This window comes from Leucoraja erinacea, chromosome 20 (assembly GCF_028641065.1).
Source record: "Leucoraja erinacea ecotype New England chromosome 20, Leri_hhj_1, whole genome shotgun sequence".
Taxonomy (NCBI): domain Eukaryota; kingdom Metazoa; phylum Chordata; class Chondrichthyes; order Rajiformes; family Rajidae; genus Leucoraja; species Leucoraja erinaceus.
Window position 1 is genome coordinate 191367 of NC_073396.1, and position 21344 is coordinate 212710.

A 21344-nucleotide genomic window follows, 5' to 3' on the forward strand; every position below is an offset into this window, starting at 1 on the left:
CTTATTTCTTAAGTGTTTATTTTATTCAACTTTTTGAACATCCTAAAAATATGTAAATAAAACTAGGAGTGAAAAAAAGAGTTTAATTACCACTGGAGTTGGAAAATCATTCTATTAGACTGATAAAAAACCATTCCAACGTCTGAACACTGGGCTTCAGCCCCATCCTACCGTTTCGGGCTTTGATTACTGCAGTTTTTTTCTTGGAAAACTAGCTCAAAAAAACCATGGTCATCCCTAAAAGATTATATTACAGTAAATTTGGGAAATATCTTGCTACTTTGAAATTAGAAAACCATAGGTAGAGAGAAAAAAACATTAAATTTCCAGCTCCACTGTCATTAAAACCAACAAGAGCTTACTAACCACATTAATGGCAATGCCTTTTTTAAGTATAGAAAAATATATAAATATCTGAATAAATTAAGTCATTCACCCTTCATTCACCCCAAAATAATTTAATTCACCCTTGGGTGAACCATTTACCAGTTTAAGATGCATTGGACAAGAGCACGGTTTTGTACACTTTATGTAATCTTTCGTTCCAATTTCACTTGGCTGGAATGCCTTCCTCATAACTCAGCCCAAATCCAGTTTATTTTCCTTGGCAGATACGCCCTCCAGACTTTATCAATTTTTCATCCAGATTACACTCAATGCTATTATTAGATAAATGTAACCCGTAATAATAATCAAGAATCTAGCTATCAATATCTGCCTTTAAAATATCAATTGACTTGGCAGGCAATTGAACCATCCTATCAACAACTAGAGAGCAATCCTGAGCTACTATCTCTCTCACTGGAGACCCTCGGACTATCTTGCACTAAACTTTATTCCTGTTATCACAAATCTATACACTGTGGCACTCAATTGTAATCATGTAGTCTTTCCGTTGACTCATTAGCAGCAAAAAATGCTTTTTACTGTACCGCAGTACACGTAACAATGAACTAGACAATAACAAAATTTACAAACTGCACATCTTATACCTTCCTTCAGCCTGCTGTGCTACGGTGTTTATCCACAGGAGATTCTTTGCCAGAATTGCAGAAGACCAGACAGCCATTCCTTGTATGGCTTCAGGGCAATTCAGTTCACATAGTGCTTCAACGATCATCATAACCGTCACCTCCGTTTCATTTCCCTTTGGAATAAGCAGAATAGTTTAAAACATGAACAAACTATTGGATGCAGAAAAACATAGAGGGCAAATAATATACTCAATGCTTTGAAATGCATTTGAATATCCTACTAAAAGATCTGGTTTAATATTTGAACTCATTTTAGCTTGAGAACAAAATATTTCACTTTGAGCTGATCATCAAATGTAATCAATTGTCAGGATCTCAATATACAATGATAAGTTGCCCTCAATTTTAGTTTCTAATATTTAGGTTCCCATGAAACTGCACTGAAGCGGTAGTAGTGCAAGAAAATATAGCATTGCATAGCATATTTGGTATGCCTAGCATGGTTTTGAAATCTCGGGTTTGAAAGGCTTTAACGCAGAGAATAAAATTGGTTAAACTATTTCATTGCATCAATCCTAGTGCTACAAGTGAATTGAAAACATGCTATGGGGTAGTTCTAGTTCAGCAAAATGGAATATTGAGTCCCAAAATTCTCTCTTGATATCAAAGCGAATCCATTTGAAAATGGACATTTGTGACAGAATGACATGCAAGTGACAGGGCTGCATCAACTAGACAGGGGTGGAGTGAATCCAAGATGGCGGCGCTGGCTTAACAGCTGCGGCCCACCTGCAGTCCGTCTGTTTTTTTTCTTTCGTTTTGTTCCTTGTCATGTTTTAGTTAATTTTGTTTTATTAAGTTGTGTATGTATGTGGGTGGGGTGGGAGAAACAATGCTTTGGCCTCTTCCTTCGGGGGATGCGACTTTTTCTTCGGTCGTATCCCCCGTCTCCGTCTGCGCTGGGGCCTAATGGCGGAGCTGGCGGCAACGGAGCTGTAGTGGCGGCATCAGCGGTGGTGACCTGACTCGGCCCTGGAGCTGTGGCGGCAGCAGCGGCAGCAGCAGCGGAGACCCGACTCGGCACCGAAGCTGTAGCGGCGGCAGTAACAGCAGCGGAGACCTGACTTGGCACCGAAGCTGTAGCGGCGGCAGTAACAGCAGCGGAGACCTGACTTGGCACCAAAGCTGTAGCGGCGGCAGCAACAGCAGCGGAGACCTGACTTGGCACCGAAGCTGTGGCAGCAGCAGCGGCAGCAGCAGCGGAGACCTGACTCGGCACCAAAGCTGTAGCGGCGGCAGCAACAGCAGCGGAGACCTGACTTGGCACCGAAGCTGTAGCGGCGGCAGCAGCAGCGGCAGCGGAGACCCGACTTGGCCTCTGAGCTGTGGCGAGGCAGCGACCACCAGCGGAGTTTGAACCGTCGCCTCGGCGCAGAGGGAGAACAAAGAGGGAAGAGCCAGAGACTTTAAGATTTTGCCTTCCACCACAGTGAGGAGGTGTTTGGTGAACTCACTGTGGTGGATGTTAAATTTGTGTTGACTATGTGTTTTGTCATTTTTTTAAATTATACGTATGACTGCAGGGAAACATAATTTCGTTCAGAACTAAAGGTCTGAATGACAATAAACGAATCTAATCTAATCTAATCTAATTTCTCATTTGGTCTTGCTTCTTACACTCATACATAGAACTCCAACAGCATTGAAAGAGGGATGCTCATGAACCCACATCCATCCAATGTTTGTTCAAATACAAGTGCAGCATAATGGTGCAGATGTTAGAGCTGCTGCCTCATGGCAAGAGATCCTGGTTCAATCCAGACCTCAGTGCTATATGTGTGGATTTTGCACGTTCTCCCCGTAACCGGGCGGATTTCCTCCGGTTTCCTCCCACATCTCAAAGACAAGCGGGTTTGTTGGTTAATTGGTCTCTGTAAATAGCCCTAGTTTGTAGAGCAGTGTTTCTCAACCGGGGTTCCCCGGAACACTAGGGTTCCACAAGAGGTCGCTAGGGGTTCCGAGAGAAAGAGTGATAAATAGACTAATCATATGTAAATTCATTTGAGTCATTTTTGTGGTTAATTTCATATTCGTAATTCTATTATACACGTACGGCATATTTAGCAACGTCATATTTAGCAATGTCTATATGGCGCCAGTGTGAAACGGCCTTTAGTGGTCAGTGAACTGGAGCTGTACCTGACGGATTTTTGTATCATCAAGTGACTCACTCGAGGACGGACGCCTGCATGGTCTTCATCAGTCCTGTCTGTGCGTCCTGGCGTGCAGGTACAGTCCCTCATTCACCCACATTATTTAGCAATCTTTACCCATCATTTAGTGATGTTATATGAATTTTAAAAATGTATGTTTATTTTTGTTAGTTTATCAAAAGTTTATATGTATGTTTTTGTTGTTTATGAAAAGTTTGTGTGTGTTGCTTTCTCTCTCTCCTCCAAGGTTAATTCTTCTGTTTGCCTATATTTGCTTCAGTTTTGAGCAAGCAGTTTGACCAGGTTTTTTTTTTCATTGTCAATAAGAGAAAAACGTGCTATTTTTTGCTTAAACCAGTTATCAGAAAAATATATTATGTTTGCCTTATGAACTTTAAATTTATGAAAGAGAAAGAGATGAATAAAGATATATAATAATTTGTATGTAGGTGTTCCCTGCGACATGAATATTATTTCAAAGGCTCCGCAAGGGTAAAAAGTTGAGAAACGCTGGGGTAGAGATTGGAAGCAAATAACAATGGATAAACAGAACAAGATCTGGATTTGGATATAGTACGCTGAAAAGTAGAGCATCACCACTGATCCAGTTTTCAATTTGTCCCAAATTTAAATTACTAACTACAGTAATAGGATCTGAACACAATTCAGGATCATTGGCTTACATTGTAACTACAGTGCATCCTGTAAAGAGGCAGGGACCAGTGTATAACAGAGACGTTTGATGATATATATATAGATGCACATGGAGTTTGCCGAGAAGAGCCAAAGATAGTTTGAAGGTTGTAGTAATGTGCCTGGTTTATTGATTTTGTTTTCAGCAGTAAATTCCTACTCATGGAATACGAGTAGTTGTTCCTACTGTTGCACTGAAGTTTCTTAAAATTCCATTTAGCAGAATATTTTACTCTACCACAATTATTTCTCACAACAGCCACTTAATTTTGTTAGTCCTTGCTGTCTCCTCCCCTTTATCAGCCGTCCTGCTGTTTCCTCCCATCCCCCAGCCTTCGAGCTCCTCCCCCTTTTTCCTTTCTTCTCCCCGCCCTCCCAACCCCGATCAGTCTGAAGAAGGGTTTTGGCCCGAAACTTTGCCTTTTTCCTTCGCTCCATAGATGCTGCTGCACCCGCTGAGTTTCTCCAGCTTTTTTGTGTACCAGCCACTTAATATAATTGGTGATTATACCAAGTTACCAGAAAAAATCTCTTGCAGAAACATTGCTTAATAGCACACCATATTTTATATGCAGCTTCTTGACAATGTTTGTTTTACTTACCTGAGCTGCATTACTGTTCTTCATCTCTGTTAGCAAATCAAACCCATGCCTGACGGTCACAGCTGGCTGCCCAGCCAGCAAGCCAACTCTCATTATAGCAACTCGAATTCGTGTTAACCAGTCTTGACATGTCTGCCGATTTGTGTAGAAAAAAGTCCTAATAACCTGTAATATATGATAATGGTTTCATAACTTAAATCTCACAGCACTTAAGAACATAAAAATACACCAACTTAAAGATAAAATTTGATTTCTACCTTTGGTGGTGCCATGAGTGCATTAGCACATCCTTCATAGGCATTATACATCAACTTTTCAAGATTTTCCAAAAACTGAAGTAGAAGAACAAGTCTCAATTGGTTGCTAGTGTGCCCATCATCATTGTCAGCTGTTGTCCACTGACTAATGTCTTGATCAGGATTCAAAGTATGTGCAGCCAGGCTCCTAATAATACCTGTAATTTTAGGTCAGTTCCATTATTAATGATATGCAGCTATAAATAGTACATTCAACATCAATAACCCAACAGGCAGGCTTAGTTACATTGAGACTCAAACAAAAATTAGATTCCAATTCGATAACATTTTTAGATCAAATCCAGTAACTACATGAAAACAAACTTTTCTTGACAGTAATTTTCAAACAGAGCTGCAGGTATTTGAGCAGCTGTCCTGTGATATTGCTCAGCTACAGAAAGGAGTGGAGAAATGGCAAAAAGGAATTTAATCCAAACAAGAGTGAGGTGTTGTACATTCGGTGTTTGAACGCAAGGGGAAAGTACATAGTTAATAAAAGACCCTCAAGCAGCATTGATTTCCAGAGAGATCTTGCGTCCAAGTCCATAGCTCCCTGAAAGTGAGAACAGAAGTAGATCGAGTGGTAAAGCAGGTATGCTTGTCTTCATTGATTGGGATATCGAGTCAGGAAGTTATATTTTTAAGTTGGTTTAGCTGTATTTGGAGTATTACATAGAGTTGCCCCATTACAGGAAGGATGTGAAGATTTTGGAGAACGCGCAGAAGCAGTTTCCCAGAATGCTGCCTAAATTAGAGGGTATTAACTACAAGAAGTTGGACAAACTTGGATTGTTTTCTCTGGAATATCAGAGGTTGAGGGGAGATCTGATAGAGGTATATATAAAATTATGAGGTGCATGGACAGGATAGACAGAACCTTTTTTCTACAGTGGAAATGTCAGACAAGAGGGCATAAATTTAAGGTGAGAGGAGCAAAGTTTAAAGGAGATGTGCAGGGCAATTAAGAGTGGAGGGTTCCTGGAGAGCACTGCCAGTGGTGGTATTAGAGGCAGAAACAAGAGTGGCATTTAGGAGGCTTTTAGATAGGAATGGAGGGGTCACATGAAGGCACAGGAGATCAGCTTAATTTTGGGACCATGTTTGTTATCTTGCGGGCTGAAAGGCCTGTTCCTCTGCTGTATTGTTCTATGCTCCATGTATTTAAACAGCAATTAATCGGTCATGCATTTATCTATTGATATAGAGCAACGTTTCTCAAACTTTTTACCCTACTTGAAATAATTTTCATGTCTCAGGGAACTCCCAAGTTGGGGGTTGCCGGGCCCGCCGCCATTTTGAGATCGCCACTTTGACTCGCGTCACAATTGGGACCCGTCAGTCACGCCTGCGCAGCTGGGGGAGGATTGCCAGGCCAGGATCGCTATTTTAACATCCAGCGATGTGTATATGCAAATAAAATGGGGCAATAAAGTCTCAGCCCCATTTTGGGGTTAGCAATGGTGTTAGACAAGGGGGAATTTTGTCCCCAGTCCTTTTTAATCTATATATTGATGATCTGTCCAAACAATTGAAAGCCTGCAATAATGGGTGCATGATTGGTAATAATTTAGTGAACCATATTATATATGCAGATGATCTTGTGGTTTTTAGTTCATCTAGCGCTGGTCTCCAGCAGCTCCTTACTATATGTTCTGTGTATGGTGTGGAACATGACATTAAATATAATGCTAGTAAGAGTGCTGTTATGATCTGTAGAACCAAAGAGGATAAATGCCTAAAATATCCTGATTTTAAATTGTCTGACAATAATCTTAATGTCTGTAATAAGGTAAAATATCTGGGGCATTTTATTACAGAACAAATGACAGATGATGAGGATATCTATAGGCAACGACGCATGCTGTATGTACAGGCGAATATTCTCTTGCGTAAATTTGGTGCGTGTGCAGATGTGGTGAAGATGTCGCTATTTAGAGCATACTGCACACCACTCTACACTGCGCACCTGTGGTCGAACTATGGAAAGACAAGTTTGCAGAGACTAAAGGTGGCATATAACGATGCCATGAGATCACTGTTAAGGCAACCTAGATGGTGTAGTGCCAGTAATATGTTTGTGGCAGCAGGAGTCAGTACTTTAGAAGCTATCCTAAGAAATCACATGTATAAATTCATTTGCAGGATAAATGACTCTAAAAATGTAATTATTGAGGCCTTGTCAAACATAAGGGTTAGCACTACACGCTACGAATCCCAGCTGTGGAGACACTGTTATAGTTGTCTCGTTGTAGGACATTGATCATTCTTTTAATCTGTATTGTGTTTTATTTTTGTTTTTAATATAATTTATGATGCTTTTATAAGTGATATACTAAGATTTTATATGTATTTTATGATATTTAATATGCAATGCATTTTTTATGTAATGTTGCCCCTTGTCTGGACCTCGAGTCCGTAATAAAGTGTATTATTATTATAGGTGAGTGCTACTGGGGGAATATTGTGTTGGGGAAGGGGGACCCAACGGGTCCACACTTGGTCTAGTTCAGGGGCATAAAACTCATTTTAGCATACGGGCCGGATTGGGCAAATGTGACTTAATGCCGGCAGGATCAGTTGTGCACGCGCATGCTCCCACAGCTTTCGTTGCCTTTGTTTTTTCAACCTGCTCTCATGAGTCTCAGTCTCTGCTATACGTTTCACTTTACAAATTTTTTTTTGAAGAAGAAGAAGATTGCCGAGCAAGCATTACTTTTATGATTAGTATTAACTTACAGTCATAGGCTACAAGAAAGTTGTGATGAGAGAGAGAAAAAATGATGCTATTTTAGCCAAGATTGTTTTGGGAGCCACACCCTTTCCATTAATAAACCATTTGAAATCGAACATTGGCAGACACAAATATAGACCTAACAAAACAAATTGTTGTTTTGTTAGGTCTACTTCGCCGCCACCATTTTAGCGTTGTCTCCAAGAGTTGTGGCCTCTCCCTGGTCAGTGTGGGTTTCTGGGATGATCAGGAGACTGGGAAGGTCCTAGAACAAAGACGCTTTGTGTCGGCTGTGCTCTCTCCTCCGCCATTGCTGCTCCACACAGTGTAAAGAGAAATGTATCCACTGCGCAGCCCGCACCGCCACAATGTTGTTGTTTTTGTCCCCGCAGCATTTAAACCTAGCACCCTGCCGCTCCGCACCGCGCAACCCAACCTCTCCCTCCTCAGTGGCCACAGCTGACTGCCCAGAGGCCCATCCCTTCTCCTATTGGGCCAGACTAGTGTTAGGCATGCAGGATGAAGGCCAGCCCGTTTGTCTGCCTCTCGCTGCGTTCTGTTTGTAATTGATTTAAGCCAATTACGCAATGATTTTTTTTAGATAGCATCCTGAAAGCTGTGTTTAACTGCCCACGTTGATTGATCCAAATATGTTACTAGCTTACAGACCACTGGAAAAGGCAACGCCAAGATAATAGATTGCTCACTACAAACAAGATTGTAGAATGACAAATTTATCACTACCTTCAATCGTCTGGAATGTATCCTGTGCTCTGCCCAGTGGTGTCCTTAGTTTTGAAAGCACTGTAAATTGTGCTGCTTCCCACACAGCCCACTGCCATAACACAGCCTCAGTTTTCAAAAGGTTTCGAGGTATGGTCGACTGGTCACATTTGTCTAATCTCTGACAGCTGTGAAACAATCTTTCCAGCCAATGATCTTTGCTGAAAGAAATACAAAAAAAATGTACAGCAATTTCACAGAATATGAATCTATTATAATGTACATCGAAACATTGTTGGCTCTCTTAAATGTAACATGCAAAGTTGGACCAATACATGACAAATTATGCAAATCAAAATGCACAGATTTGAGATGGATTTAGAAACTAATATTAAAATTTACCCAATTCTGTGGCAACTTCCATACAAAATGAAACTAATAAGATCAGAGAAGTCCTGAGGATGAAATGTGTTACTGGGAGCCTTGCTCATATGACTACTTATAGCCATTGAGATCCCTTGCACCTCTGTGTGATTGTTGTTACTGTAAAAACAAAAACAACATTTTACAACTAGCAGCCAATTTCTCCATTATGCAGTTAATTTATACAACTATACAATTTTCATTTACACCAAATGGAGCAGAGGAATACATCATTGTTCTTGTTCACAATAGTATCCAGAAGCTTTGCTCTTCTGAAGACACTTCAATTTATCACCTTTAAATTGTTTTCTTGGTCTTTAAGCTTAACATTGATTTTTTGATTGGAAATACTGTATAACAAAAAATAAATATCCTTGTTCACCTCTGTTTAAAAAAAGATTATTGACAATTATTATAACAAAATTAACAATTAGATTTGGGTTTTTTTCCCTCAAAACGTTGTTCTTACAAGCAGATGGAACAAGGATGAATTGGAACTGAATGAAATAGGCTGATGCCGGGCAGAGATTGAGAAAATTGATTCACAACTGATCAGACTAGAACTAAGAGGCATCGATAAAGCAGAGATATGACTTTTAACCAGATATATTTAATCTTGCATTACGCATATAGTAACGATTCTCAGTGGACAATCAACTTCAAGGGCCAGGAAATTTTAACAGTTAGTTTTTATTTAGCAACAGGTAGCTACAAGTGAGGGAGGTTTTGATTGGCAGATGGGTGGACAAAGGCTAGATATAAAAAGGAGACAAAACAGTGTAAGATAAGGAGTGAAGAGTGGAATGTAAAGCTAGAGGGTGGGATCTGGTGGAAGGGGATTGGGGGTAGGGGGCAGAAATGGGGCGAGCACCAAGGTGCAGGGGGGGGGGGGGGGGGGGGGGGGGGGGGTGGTATTGGAAAATGTAAATCTTCATATCACTCGGTTGTAAGCTACACGAGTGGAATGGTGGAATGAGCTACACAAGCACAACTTAACTCTTTTTTTGCATTGCAATATCCATGTTGTTATTTAATCTTTCACGATTTCCAGCTCATTAGACCATGCTTTTTATATAATACTACCGTTTGTCACGCCCCTAAGCTAGTCATCTCTAACTTGGGTCACTTCTGATGAAAAGTCAGGAACTAAAACTGGCTTCTCTATAGATGGGTGCTACCAAGCCGAGTACTGCCAACACATTTTCATCTGAAACATAATGGAAGATATTCTTTGCCAATTTATTTATTTTGTTTGTTGGTTCAAACTTCTAACAATTCAGTAGAAACATAGGCATGCATCTGTAAAACTAAGATGCAAAATCCTTAGTATAAATGACAACAGGTCAAGTGAATAAATAGCCAGCCACTAGGCAGAGAGCAGCCATGATTGAATGGCGGAGTAGACTCGATGGGCCGAATGGCCTAATTCTATTCCTATAACTTGCGATGACGAGATAACCAGAGGCTGGGACAGGAGGTAAACGGGGGGAGGGATTAACGAACCAGGGAGTCAAAGAGAATGTTCTGTATGGAATGCAAGAATGGGAAGATGTCACACGTGGTGGAATATTGTTGTAAATTGTAGAAGTGTCAAAAAAGTATGTGCTGGATGTAAAGGCTGAAGGGGTGAAAAGCGAGGACCAAGTGGACCACCCCAATCCTGTCTGCTGATGGTAGGGGAGGAGCAAGTGTGCAGGAAATGGAGATGTAGGTGAGGGCATGAACATTCAAAGCGGGGTGGAAACCCTTTCTTGAAAGATGATGTCTCAAAAGTCCTCGAGTAGAAAACCATGTGACGAAGGGGGAGAAACAGAGAACAGACTGGCATCCTTTCAAGAAACAGGAAAGGAGGAGATATAGTCCAGGTACCTGCCGGAGTCAGTGGTCTTGTAGTTAGTTGCAGCAAAGATGAAAAGTTGGAGTAAAGTTGTGTGTCTGTCTTAGTGAGATTTTACTGATTGCTTATTTCATTTGCATATGCAGTTTAAAAACTCGGATTTACTAGTCTAGTTACATTTAAAATCGATGTTAACTAATATTTAAAAGTCATCATACCTTAAAGCAACATCCAGAGGAATAGTCTTCAGAAGTTTCCCAAAAGCCTGCCTTACACGAACTCCACAATGGACTAACTGCACCCGGCATACATCTACACATCTACAACAAAATCAATATTAACTGTGTTCAAATTTCACATTTGTATTCTGAATAATGAAAGAAACCATATATATGAATGCTCAAATAATGAGAAAAATAATAATTCTACCTTTGCAGAAGGTCATTTGGCAAAGACGTAGAAACAGTCTGTAGGCTGCTGCAGGCTTGTAAGCAGATAGAAGCATCTTCATGAACAGCTGCATTTAAAATAAAGCAGGATAAGAGTTCCAACTTTTAACAACATGACAAGTTAATTGCTAAGCAATAGAATTCTTACCATTTGATAACAATCCTTTGCAGAACTTGTGAAAAGACGAGAGTGCAAATAAGGGAGTGTAAGTTTCTGATTTCTTCATTAAAACTGTTACTTCTAATGCCCAGGTTAGTAATAATTTCCTGACACAAAAAAAAACAGGTTTCCAAAGTGAAGGCTAGAACAATGTTTTCTGAGATCAATAAAATACAACAAAATCTATTAGATATACATTTATTCTTCATTACAAGGCAGATCAGAAAATATGCTTTACCTTGCATCACTATTCAAAATATCTTTAGTGAGCAACGTTCCTAGAAGGTTCAGAATGATGGGAAAGTGTTTCTTAGTTGCCATGGTGACAGTACTGATCACAGCTCCATCAAATAGAGAGGGTGATGATGTACTCAGACTGCTAGATATGAAATGGTCATGTCTGTAAATAGAACAAACAATTTTTATTGTGAAACTGAATTGGATTTTGTGAATGCATCAAAATTGCCAGATAAGTTCTTTCCAAAAAGTTGCATACTAAATGGGCAACTTTTAATATTTTTGTAAAATTTCTAAACATAATACAGGTGATCTCTTTATTTACCTATAGAGCTTTAAGGTAGAAAAAGTTACGACTTTGGTGAACGCATGCCAAATACCATAAGTTGGCAATTTTCCACTACACCCAATAAACTCGAACAGTTTAATTTACCCATCAGTCCTGAACTTCCAATATCTTTTTTGGCATGCCTTAATTTATTTTGCTGACCAATAGTTTTGTTTAGAGATACAACGTGGAAATACGGCCCGTTGGCCCATTAAATCCAAGCCGAATAGTGATCGTACACACTAGGGGCAATGTCCACAGGCCAATTAACCTACAAATCTGCACGTCTTTGGAATGTGGAAGGAAACCGGAGCACCTGAAGGAAACTGACAAAGTCATAGAGAGAACTCCTCTTCATAACAAGAGGAGTTGAGTATAGGAGCAAATAGGTCCTTCTGCAGTTGTATACGGCCCTAGTGAGACCACGCCTGAAGTATTGTGTGCCGTTTTGGTCTCCAAATTTGAGGAAGGACATTCTTGCTATTGAGGGAGTGCAGCAGCGTAAATTCACGAGGTTAATTCCCGGGATGGCGGGACTGTCATATGTTAATAGTGGAGTGGCTGGGCTTGTATACTCTGGAATTTAGAAGGATGAGAGGATATCTTATTGAAACATAGATTATTAAGGGTTTGAACACCCTAGAGGCAGATACATGTTCCCGATGTTGGGGGAATCCAGAATCACGGGCCACAGTTTAAGAATAAGGGGTAAGTCATTTAGAACGGAGATGAGGAAAAACTTTTTCACAGAGATTTGTGAATCTGTGGAATTCTCCACCTCAGAAGGCAGTGGAGGCCAATTCTCTGGATGCTTTGAAGAGAGAGTTAGATAGAGCTCTTAAATATAGCAGAGTCAGGGGATATGGTGAACGTGGTACTGATTATTGATGATCAGCCATGATCACAGTGAATGCCGGTGCTGGCTCGAAGGGCCGAAGTGGCCTCCTGCACCTATTGTCTGTTGTCTAACTCCGTACAGACAGCACCCATAGTCAGGATCGTACTCGGGTCTCTGGTGCGGTATGGCAGCAATGCTACTGCTGTGCCAATTTCTTAATACACTAAACTCATATTTCCTAACCAATTTCAAGGACAACTCAAAAAGAAAATTATATTTGCCAGGACCAGCCAAAGCTCACCATACCTTGTACAATGGGAATATAAGGTGTACAGGACTCCATATTGGATGGCAGGATAATGAACTGCAAGGTATGCATGTACAACGGTAAGATTATCACTGAGGAGGGCAAACATTGTAGGAGAAAGAGCCCACATCTGCAAAGAAAAGCCACAGGGCATTGTTGAAAATAATTCCATTTACAAAGATATATTTTTGAAATTTCAAAATATACCATTTTTTATTTCATACAAAATTAACGACAAAGAGTATACTTACACCAATCAAAGAATTTTTTGCATTTCCAATTGTAGTAAGGGCACTTAAGTCAAAGAGTACAATAAACTCTGCACTCTCTTCTTTGAAAGTAATGTCCCTGAAAGCTTCATGGTGTATCTCTGAACAGACAGAAGGAAGTGCCAGGATTTGAAGAAGACTGTTCAGCGCACATGTAATTTCCCCCAAAATCAGTTTGTAGGCAGTTTCTAAAACAGGAATATTCTTCAGACTTAATACAGCTTGATATACAAACTGTGCTGCTGATACAACCTATATAGGAATAAAAAGTTATGTAAAATATAATTTCATAACTAATTTTTAAAGTAGCACATCGCAAATAATACAAAAATGCTATACATTTTTAGAAATATTTTTAATTTTAACTTTTGATTAAATAAGTCCCAAGTGTTTGTTGACTGCAAATGGTGAATTTAACAGCTGGCAAAACTGGGGCAGGGCCTCCACAGCTGTCAAAGCAATTGCTGAAAGGAGCAGCTGCCTGAACCAAAGAAACCCCTGTACTGCACCAAGCCTAGTCGGTGTTGGGAACCAGGCCCCCAGCAGAAGATCATGCAGTTGATCCCAGTGCAGCTCGATTGCAAAAGGCCAGTGATTTCAACACAATGGAAGAGCTACCACATGGATGCTGATCATCTGGCAAATTAACAAAAAATCCACAGGAAATACTCAAATCATGCAGCATCCTTGGAGATCAAGCTTTCCTCCTTGTTCTGTCTTGACATGCTATTTCTAGTATTTCCCCTTTTTATTGCAATACCAATTCTTCTGTCTGCAGATATGCAATATTCAATTCAAATATAGCCTCTTTTTTTTTTTTAAACAGACAATAATGCAACTCAAAACATTATAAATAGATCAAAAAGCAAACGATAATATTACGACATATTTAATTGTGAAATTAAATGAAAGACTTCAGCAAGGACTTTAAGTAAAAAAAATGATTTAGGCAACCATCAAAAAGGGTGCTTATATTATTAACAATAATTCTCACCTATCCTTATCCTTACCTCCTTTTCCCTATGAAAGCGGAGCTGAAGTAACTTGGAATCTGGTGAAAACAATTTTTCGACAAATGATGCTGGCAATTTTGTATTTATTTGTTCCACAATCTGAAAAAAAAGATGTTTTGGTATCAATACAATTTATTAAAACGCAAGAGAAATGTCCTAAAAGATTAAAACAAAAATTTGCTCATTAGTAACACTATTGCCGCTGAAATTAGAAGATTGCTGATTCAAGCTCCATTTCAGATTTGAGCACAGGAGTCTCAAGAGACTTACTCTACAGGGAATCAGGCCTGCAGCATCCACATTAACCATCAAGTACCAACCGACACTAATCCATTTCCTGCACTTTGCCCTTTCCCTTCTACGTCATTGCATTCCTAGTGCTCATCTCAATCCTGCACTTACAATAATAATAATAATAAATTTTATTTATGGGCGCCTTTCAAAATTTAGCAAATAGAGTAAAAACATGTAAGCGGAATGAAATAAATAGTAAAGACATCACCAGTACACAAATTAAAGACAGAATTCAATCCAAAGACAAAAAAAAATCAAAAACACAATATGTACAAGTGCCTGCTTCCGCCATTCCCTCAGTAGAAATAAAATATTCCTCCCCTCTAAATCCCCTACCTCTAATTTTAAATCTGTGCCTTCTAATTTTAAACTTCAAAGAGAAGTTTCTCATTACGTACCACTTGTCCGTCAATTTTGCATAACTCATTCCGCCTCCTCCACTTTGAGGGAAATTATCAGTCTATCTAGTCTCTTCAACACCTCTCCATTACTTAAAGACTCCAGGTTAAGCAACATTCTGATTAATTCCCTCAGCACCTTCAATGCGATCACATCCTTTCTATAGTGTTGTGACTAGACATGGAGTATTGCAGCAGTGGCCAATCTAATATTTTATATAAAAGCAAAAAGCAAAGTGCTGGAGGAACTTAGCAGGTCCGGTAGCATGTGTGGAGGGTAACGGACAGATAACATTTCAAGTCACACCCTTCAGAATAAAGAAACATCTACATCCCTCCAGAAATACTGCCTGACCTGCTGAGTTCCTCCAGTACTTTGTTTTTGCTCGATAAATGGCATCTGCAGTTCCATGTCTCCTTAATGTTTCATACAGCTGAACCATTACTTGGTTTCATACTCCATTCCCTGGCTAATAAAAGGAGGTATCCAGTATGCCTTACCCAGCTTATGTACTGATAAGATACTATTACCTTCATGAATCCTTGAACATGAACATTGAATAATGCTTTCATTTGCTGTGTATACTACAGTCTTATTAATCCTTCCAAAATGCATCACCTCACTCTTTCAGTTTACAGAAATTAAAGCCACAATCGTTAAGATGTTGAATTGAGTCCATAGTTGTGCTCTCAGATCCATGCCAGCTTTTCTCTTGAAAAGTGGGGGATTTCTGGTATTCAGGCCAAAATCTTCGACCCACCCAAAGGCAACCATTTGGTCCTTAATCTCATTTTAATCCAGAGATGTGGTGAACACATTTAAGTTTCTCTTCAACAGTTGAAACATTTCCAAATACTTCACCGACTTCAAAATATCAGGGTATTTTAAGAGTGTGAAACATGTTAAAGAAATACATTATTTTCTTAAAATAAATGTTAAACAGCTAGTTGAGGGTGGAATCGTTTCACTAAAGCTAATCACATTAACTGGTTCTAAGACTTATGATAGAGACTCACCAGGGTCAACAGGTTCAAGACAGAGATGATATACTCAGCACCAAACATTTGACAACCATCCAGCTGGTCCAACCCATAATTAATGGTAATCTCACAATGTTTGGCTATGTCAGAGTCCATGCTCCCCAACAAAACACAGACACACTCATTTGCAGCTGTCAAAACTGCCTCAGAAAAGAAAACGTGTTTCGCTGTGGTCACACAATTCACGACTCTGAGCAGGATCTAGAGTTAAAAGAAATACACAATTTTAAATATGCAGTTTAATTCAGTAAATAAGTAGTGGTATGTGAACAACTTATGGTTAGGAGCTCAGTTAAAAAACTATCAACTTTATATAAAACAGGTTACTACGTATACAATGACAGCCATGCTGACAACTGCACTCCTTCCCTACCATAAAGTCTCAGATTTAAAAAAAAATTTAAACAGACCATTTAAAAAAATGGAATGACTAGTTCCAAATTACATTTTCTATGGCCAGTGACAATCGATGAAAACAAAAAGTTGCTCTGAACACATTCTTACATCTGTCACATAAGCCTCGGTGATTGGAGGTCCTCTAATTGGGCTGAAACGTTCTCCAATACTTCTTACTACAGTGCTGAACACTCTTAGTAGCGCTGCTAATTTTGGTAATGAGACTGAAGGTGGTGGAATGTCCTCATCAACAGCATCACCAGAAGCCACATTACTGAGGTCCTGAAAGTTAAATAACAGAATTTGATCATTTTAGAGCTGTAAAGGAAAAGCAATTATAACATTATAACATCCAGTGTTTGAAGACTAGTAATTTTTCACCGTTGAAATCCACAGCCAAAACTGGTGGTAGATTTCATTATTATATATCCAAGGGCTCGTCATGTCAAAACATAATTCCTGCCACAGATGAATCTCATTTGCTGCTACTGGCCCAACGCTTATGAATGAGAAGCACATCAACAAATTAACTGCAATTTTGTTTAAAGATGTGAGTAACATATGAACAAGCAGGAATAGGCCATTCTGTAAGGCCAGTCTGCACCATTAACTTTGATTATCAGCAATCTCTTTGCAACCTCAGTCCTGTATTCAATTCTGCTCAACATCACCAGCCCCGCCTTAAAAAGGCCAAAGGCTAGCTTTATTACAAAACCTGCTTTCAGCGGTGCTACAGATCTGCCACTGCCTGTGCGCAATTCCGGAGGCTTAGGGGGGGGGGGCGGTCGGGATTAAAATGCAGGTTTGTATTGGTTGTCAGAGAGGGATTTCCTTGGGCTGCTAGCTTATGAAGAAAAATCGTGCGGGCTTCCGTTCCCGGGTTGTTTTTTTTACTGGACGATTGCGTCGCTGGATTAAAGTTAAACGCGACTTCTAACGCCTTCAACATCACGTATCGCAATGTCAGGACAAAAGAAAAGGTATGTCAAAAATGCTGGAGAAATTCAGCGGGTGAGGCAGCATCTATAGAGCGAAGGAAATAGTCAACATTTCAGGTCGAAACCCATCTTCAGACTCTGAAGAAGGGCTTGGACCCGAAACATTGCCCATTTCCTTCGCTCCATAGATGTTGCCTCACCCACTGAGTTTCTCCAGCATTTTTGTCTACCTTCGATTTTCCAACATCTGCAATTCCTTCTTAGACAAAAGGTATGTCGTTTATTTAACATATTATCGTGGTTTTTGGTGTGGCTTCATTTTAATCTTATGATGCAAAAAATGTTATTTAGGCATTTTACGAATCGGCCATGTCTTGCCTGCCGATATGGGCTTAAAATTTATGGCAACGGCAACATTCCAATCGATCACATTCCAGAAACATCCACTCAAGATAATCAAATTCATTATTTTTTTTGCAATCATGTGATAAGAACATCTAAATCATCTGTATTTTGTGTTATTGTCTATCAATGATCAATATTTTCATACTAAAATACCCACAGTACAGTTTTAGTCAGATGTATTGTGCAAAAAATAATGATTTTGATTATCTTGAGAGTGGATGTTTCTGGATTAATTTCTGGGAATAAAACATTCCTTCCATTTGCCATATAAATTCATGACAAAGGGAGATTTAAAAATCATGTTTTATTGTGAGTTTGTGTGTGAATGGGATCAGTTTGTTATTTGTTATTTGGAACTTAGGTTATTTTAAAAAAAATAGCCTTTTCTTAAGAAATGGATCTAATAATTGAATATAATTGATTAGATTAATTTAATTGATTCGATGAAACTGATGAATATGAATTTTTTGTTGGGTATTTACTATTTGTTTTAGCGTTTTAACTTTATCATTTCTACCTTTTTTTCTAAAACTGCAAATAATAACTTGTTTCTGTTAATGCTGTTCAGTGGGTTTTTTTCCTTTACATTTTAAACAGATGTCTCCGAAGAAGAAATGCAAACTTGTCAATCCAAACGCCCAGCAAAAGAGACTGATTTAGCATTTGCAGAGATTATACGAATTTGGACTACTCCAAGTGTGATGATCTACAGGACATTCTTAATGGGAAAGTAGTGGGCAGAAAGGCATGTCATGCGTGGTTTGAAGAGCAAAAACTTGTAGTTTACAATGCCAAAATTAAAAAGTTGAGGAAAAACAAGATGTACAGTTGTTTATTGGTTACAATCCGAGGAGTATGATGATGCTACTGATTATGATATGCCAATGTACCAGCTAGCAACTGATCTTTTCCATGAAGACTTGGTCTTTTGCTAGAAATTGTAATTTCTTTACCTGTCTGTAACGGACTTACAGCATATAATACAATATTAAAGTTCTGATCTTGAGAATATCACATTTTTGAATTTTCCAAGGGAGTCTCGGTGTTTATTACTATTTCCGTCACAACGGTCAATTTTGTAATCAGCTACAATTAGGTAACTAACAAATTATATGCTTTAATTTCAAGTCATCCAAGTAAGATGTTTCATATTTGTTTCAGAATGCTTCGATCTATAACTGAAAATTTCATTCAGTTCTCTTAATGTTTAAGAAAGTTAAGGGCTTTTGACTGTCCTCGATCACAGCTTTTTGTTGTTGGAAAAGCAATAGGGAACAAGATGCTAATTTCCGAGTATGAAAATGACCATAACTTTAATACTGAAGATATGAAAGTGAATTAGGTATCAAATTAAAGTTTTTTTTATGCTTTATCTGATGGGATAAATTACAGGCTTGATTTTTTAAATCTCAAAATGTTGTAACATTCCTACAAAGACTGGTTCTACCGGTCTTTCATAAAGAGCTGCAAACATTTGATTTTCAGAAAAGTTTCAGCTCATATTTAACTTTTAATTTTTAGTTTTCAAGAGATACAATGTGGAAGACAGCCCTTTGGCCCACCAATGATCACCATTCACTATATCAGTATAGGGACAAGTTGCTGACGTCAATTAATCTACAAAAGTATACGTCTTTGGAATGCGAGAAGAAACCAGAGCACTCGGGAGAAAACCCTCACGGTCAGTGAGAATGCACTAACTCTGTATAGATAACGCCTGGAATCAGGATGAAACCTGGGTCTCTGGCATTATAAGGCAGCAACTGTACGGCTGTAGCGCTGTGCTGCCCTATTGATATGGATGATCTCTTATTTTTAAAACTAGTCTCTGGGTTTAAGATTCTTCTAAACAAGGAAACATGTTCCTCATATCCTCCCAGTCAATACCCCTCTGGATCATGTACATTTCAGTTTAATCTACTCTTCTGAACTCCAATGGATACAAGACTAGCTTGCACAGTCTTTTGTCAATCTTTCAATTCCAGATATTGGTCCAGAAAGACTTGTCTGAAACGGTGGCAGCGGTTTTTCCAAAATAAAAGTACAGGTGCACAACCTTTTATCCGGTGTTCCAGAAACCGAAAAGCTCCGAAAACCGGCCATTTTTTCCAGATGTCGTCTGCGCACCAAAGCTCGCGTTTGGCGCCAAATTTGACCCAAAACGACCCACGGTCAACCCAGGTCTGTACTACTGTAGCGGCTGCCTCCTCCCTGGAGACCGGGAGACGCTTAAACATCTGTAAATCATTGCTTAAATGTTAGTCAGTTAGTTTGGAGGGCTTTTATGTGAAGGGGGGTGAAGGGGTAAACTTTAATTCTTAGTCCCCTACCTGGTCGGAGAGGCGGGGAGCGGTCAATGCCTTACCGGGTCACCGTGCAGTAAGCTCCGCAGCGCTGTGGCCGTTGGGGCTGCGGGCGGCGCCAGTTGTAGCTCCGACCCCGGCAACTCTACCCCTGGCTGCGAGGCGCTCCAAATCCAGCGCGGCCCGCGGCCGGACGCCCCAGCTCCGCAAATGTCGGGAGTCGGCAGCGTCGCAGCGCTGGGAAACCAGCGGGGAGCGGGCAATGCCTTACCGGGTCGCCGTGCGGCAAGCTCCGGAGCGCTGTGGCCGTCGACACACAACATCGCGGAACGTCGCTGGATTTGGAGCCGCGCAGCCAGGGGTAGAGCCGGGGTTGGAGCTCCAACCGGTTGCCGCCCGCGGTTGGAGCTCCAACTCCATGGCGCAGCAACACTCCGCGATGTTGTGTGTCGGCGGCCACAGCGCCAACTCCGCAACGGCGACCCGGTAAGGCATTGCCCGGTCTCTGCTGGTTTCCCAGCGCTGCGACGCTGCCGACTCCCGACATTTGCGGAGCTGTGTGTCGGCCGCGGGCGCGCTGGATTTGGAGCGCCTCGCAGCCAGGGCTCGGGGTCGGAGCTACAACTGGCGCGCCCGCACGGAGACCCGCGGACCAGGTAGGGTACTAGAATTAAAGTCGCCCGAACCTCACCCCGTAGGGGACCACCTCTGCATTAAAGTTCCCTCCCGCTGACTAACCCCGACTCCCGACATTTGCCAGCCACATAAATGCGCCCTCCAATCTACTGACTAACATTTATTTCTGAAATGGATTTGGAGCGCCTCGCGGGCCAGAGGCAGGAGCACTCCAGACTTTTCAAGCCGCCCGCGCTACCTACCTAATCTTGCCCGACAAGTGTCTGGTAAAGGCTTTCGTATAAAAGAGCTTATGTATAATACTCCAGAAGATATATGTGAGGCATAACCACTCTACTTTTGCATTCAATTCCATGAACAATAAATGGTCATTTGGGTTTGTAATTCCATGCTGTATATCCATAATAGCCTTTTGCAAATCATACATTAGAATACCCAGATCCCTCTGCAAGAGCTTTGTAACCTCTTCACATTTAAATAGCTTCTTTTTTTCCCCAAGAGTGGACATTTTCACACATTCCTGTATTAAATTATAGGATCTCTAAACTACCATTTAAACCAAATTTGTTTCTTTGAACTGTCCAAGACAATAGTGGGATTCATGCCAGACAGCTGTGCAGGCCGTCAGAGTATATCTTTACGGTGGAGATTGACAGATTCTTGATTAGTATGGGTGTCGGGGGTTATGGGGCGAAGGCAGGAGAATGGGATTGAGGGAAAGATCAGCCATGATTGAATGGCAGACTTGATTGGACAAATGGCCTCATTCTGTTTCTAGAACATATAAACTCCAGAATACCAAAATGGCATCCCTGCAGCCCGCAACACCAATTACCATGA

At 40.3% G+C, this 21344-nt stretch overlaps 1 protein-coding gene across 1 annotated transcript in view; it reads right to left on the reverse strand.

Moving 5' to 3' along the window:
- Positions 1-21344, reverse strand: part of smg1 (SMG1 nonsense mediated mRNA decay associated PI3K related kinase) — a 154926-nt gene that overhangs the window by 110052 nt on the left and 23530 nt on the right. Inside the window, exons 9-23 of the mRNA XM_055651886.1 lie at positions 19013-19029; positions 16331-16504; positions 15803-16027; positions 14091-14192; positions 13063-13332; positions 12811-12941; positions 11340-11501; positions 11090-11208; positions 10922-11009; positions 10711-10812; positions 8635-8775; positions 8254-8453; positions 4740-4936; positions 4483-4647; positions 993-1147 (exon numbers count right to left, since the gene is read on the reverse strand). Coding sequence (XP_055507861.1) covers positions 993-1147; positions 4483-4647; positions 4740-4936; positions 8254-8453; positions 8635-8775; positions 10711-10812; positions 10922-11009; positions 11090-11208; positions 11340-11501; positions 12811-12941; positions 13063-13332; positions 14091-14192; positions 15803-16027; positions 16331-16504; positions 19013-19029 — 2248 coding nt within the window. The remainder of the gene's footprint in view (positions 1-992; positions 1148-4482; positions 4648-4739; positions 4937-8253; positions 8454-8634; positions 8776-10710; positions 10813-10921; positions 11010-11089; positions 11209-11339; positions 11502-12810; positions 12942-13062; positions 13333-14090; positions 14193-15802; positions 16028-16330; positions 16505-19012; positions 19030-21344) is intronic.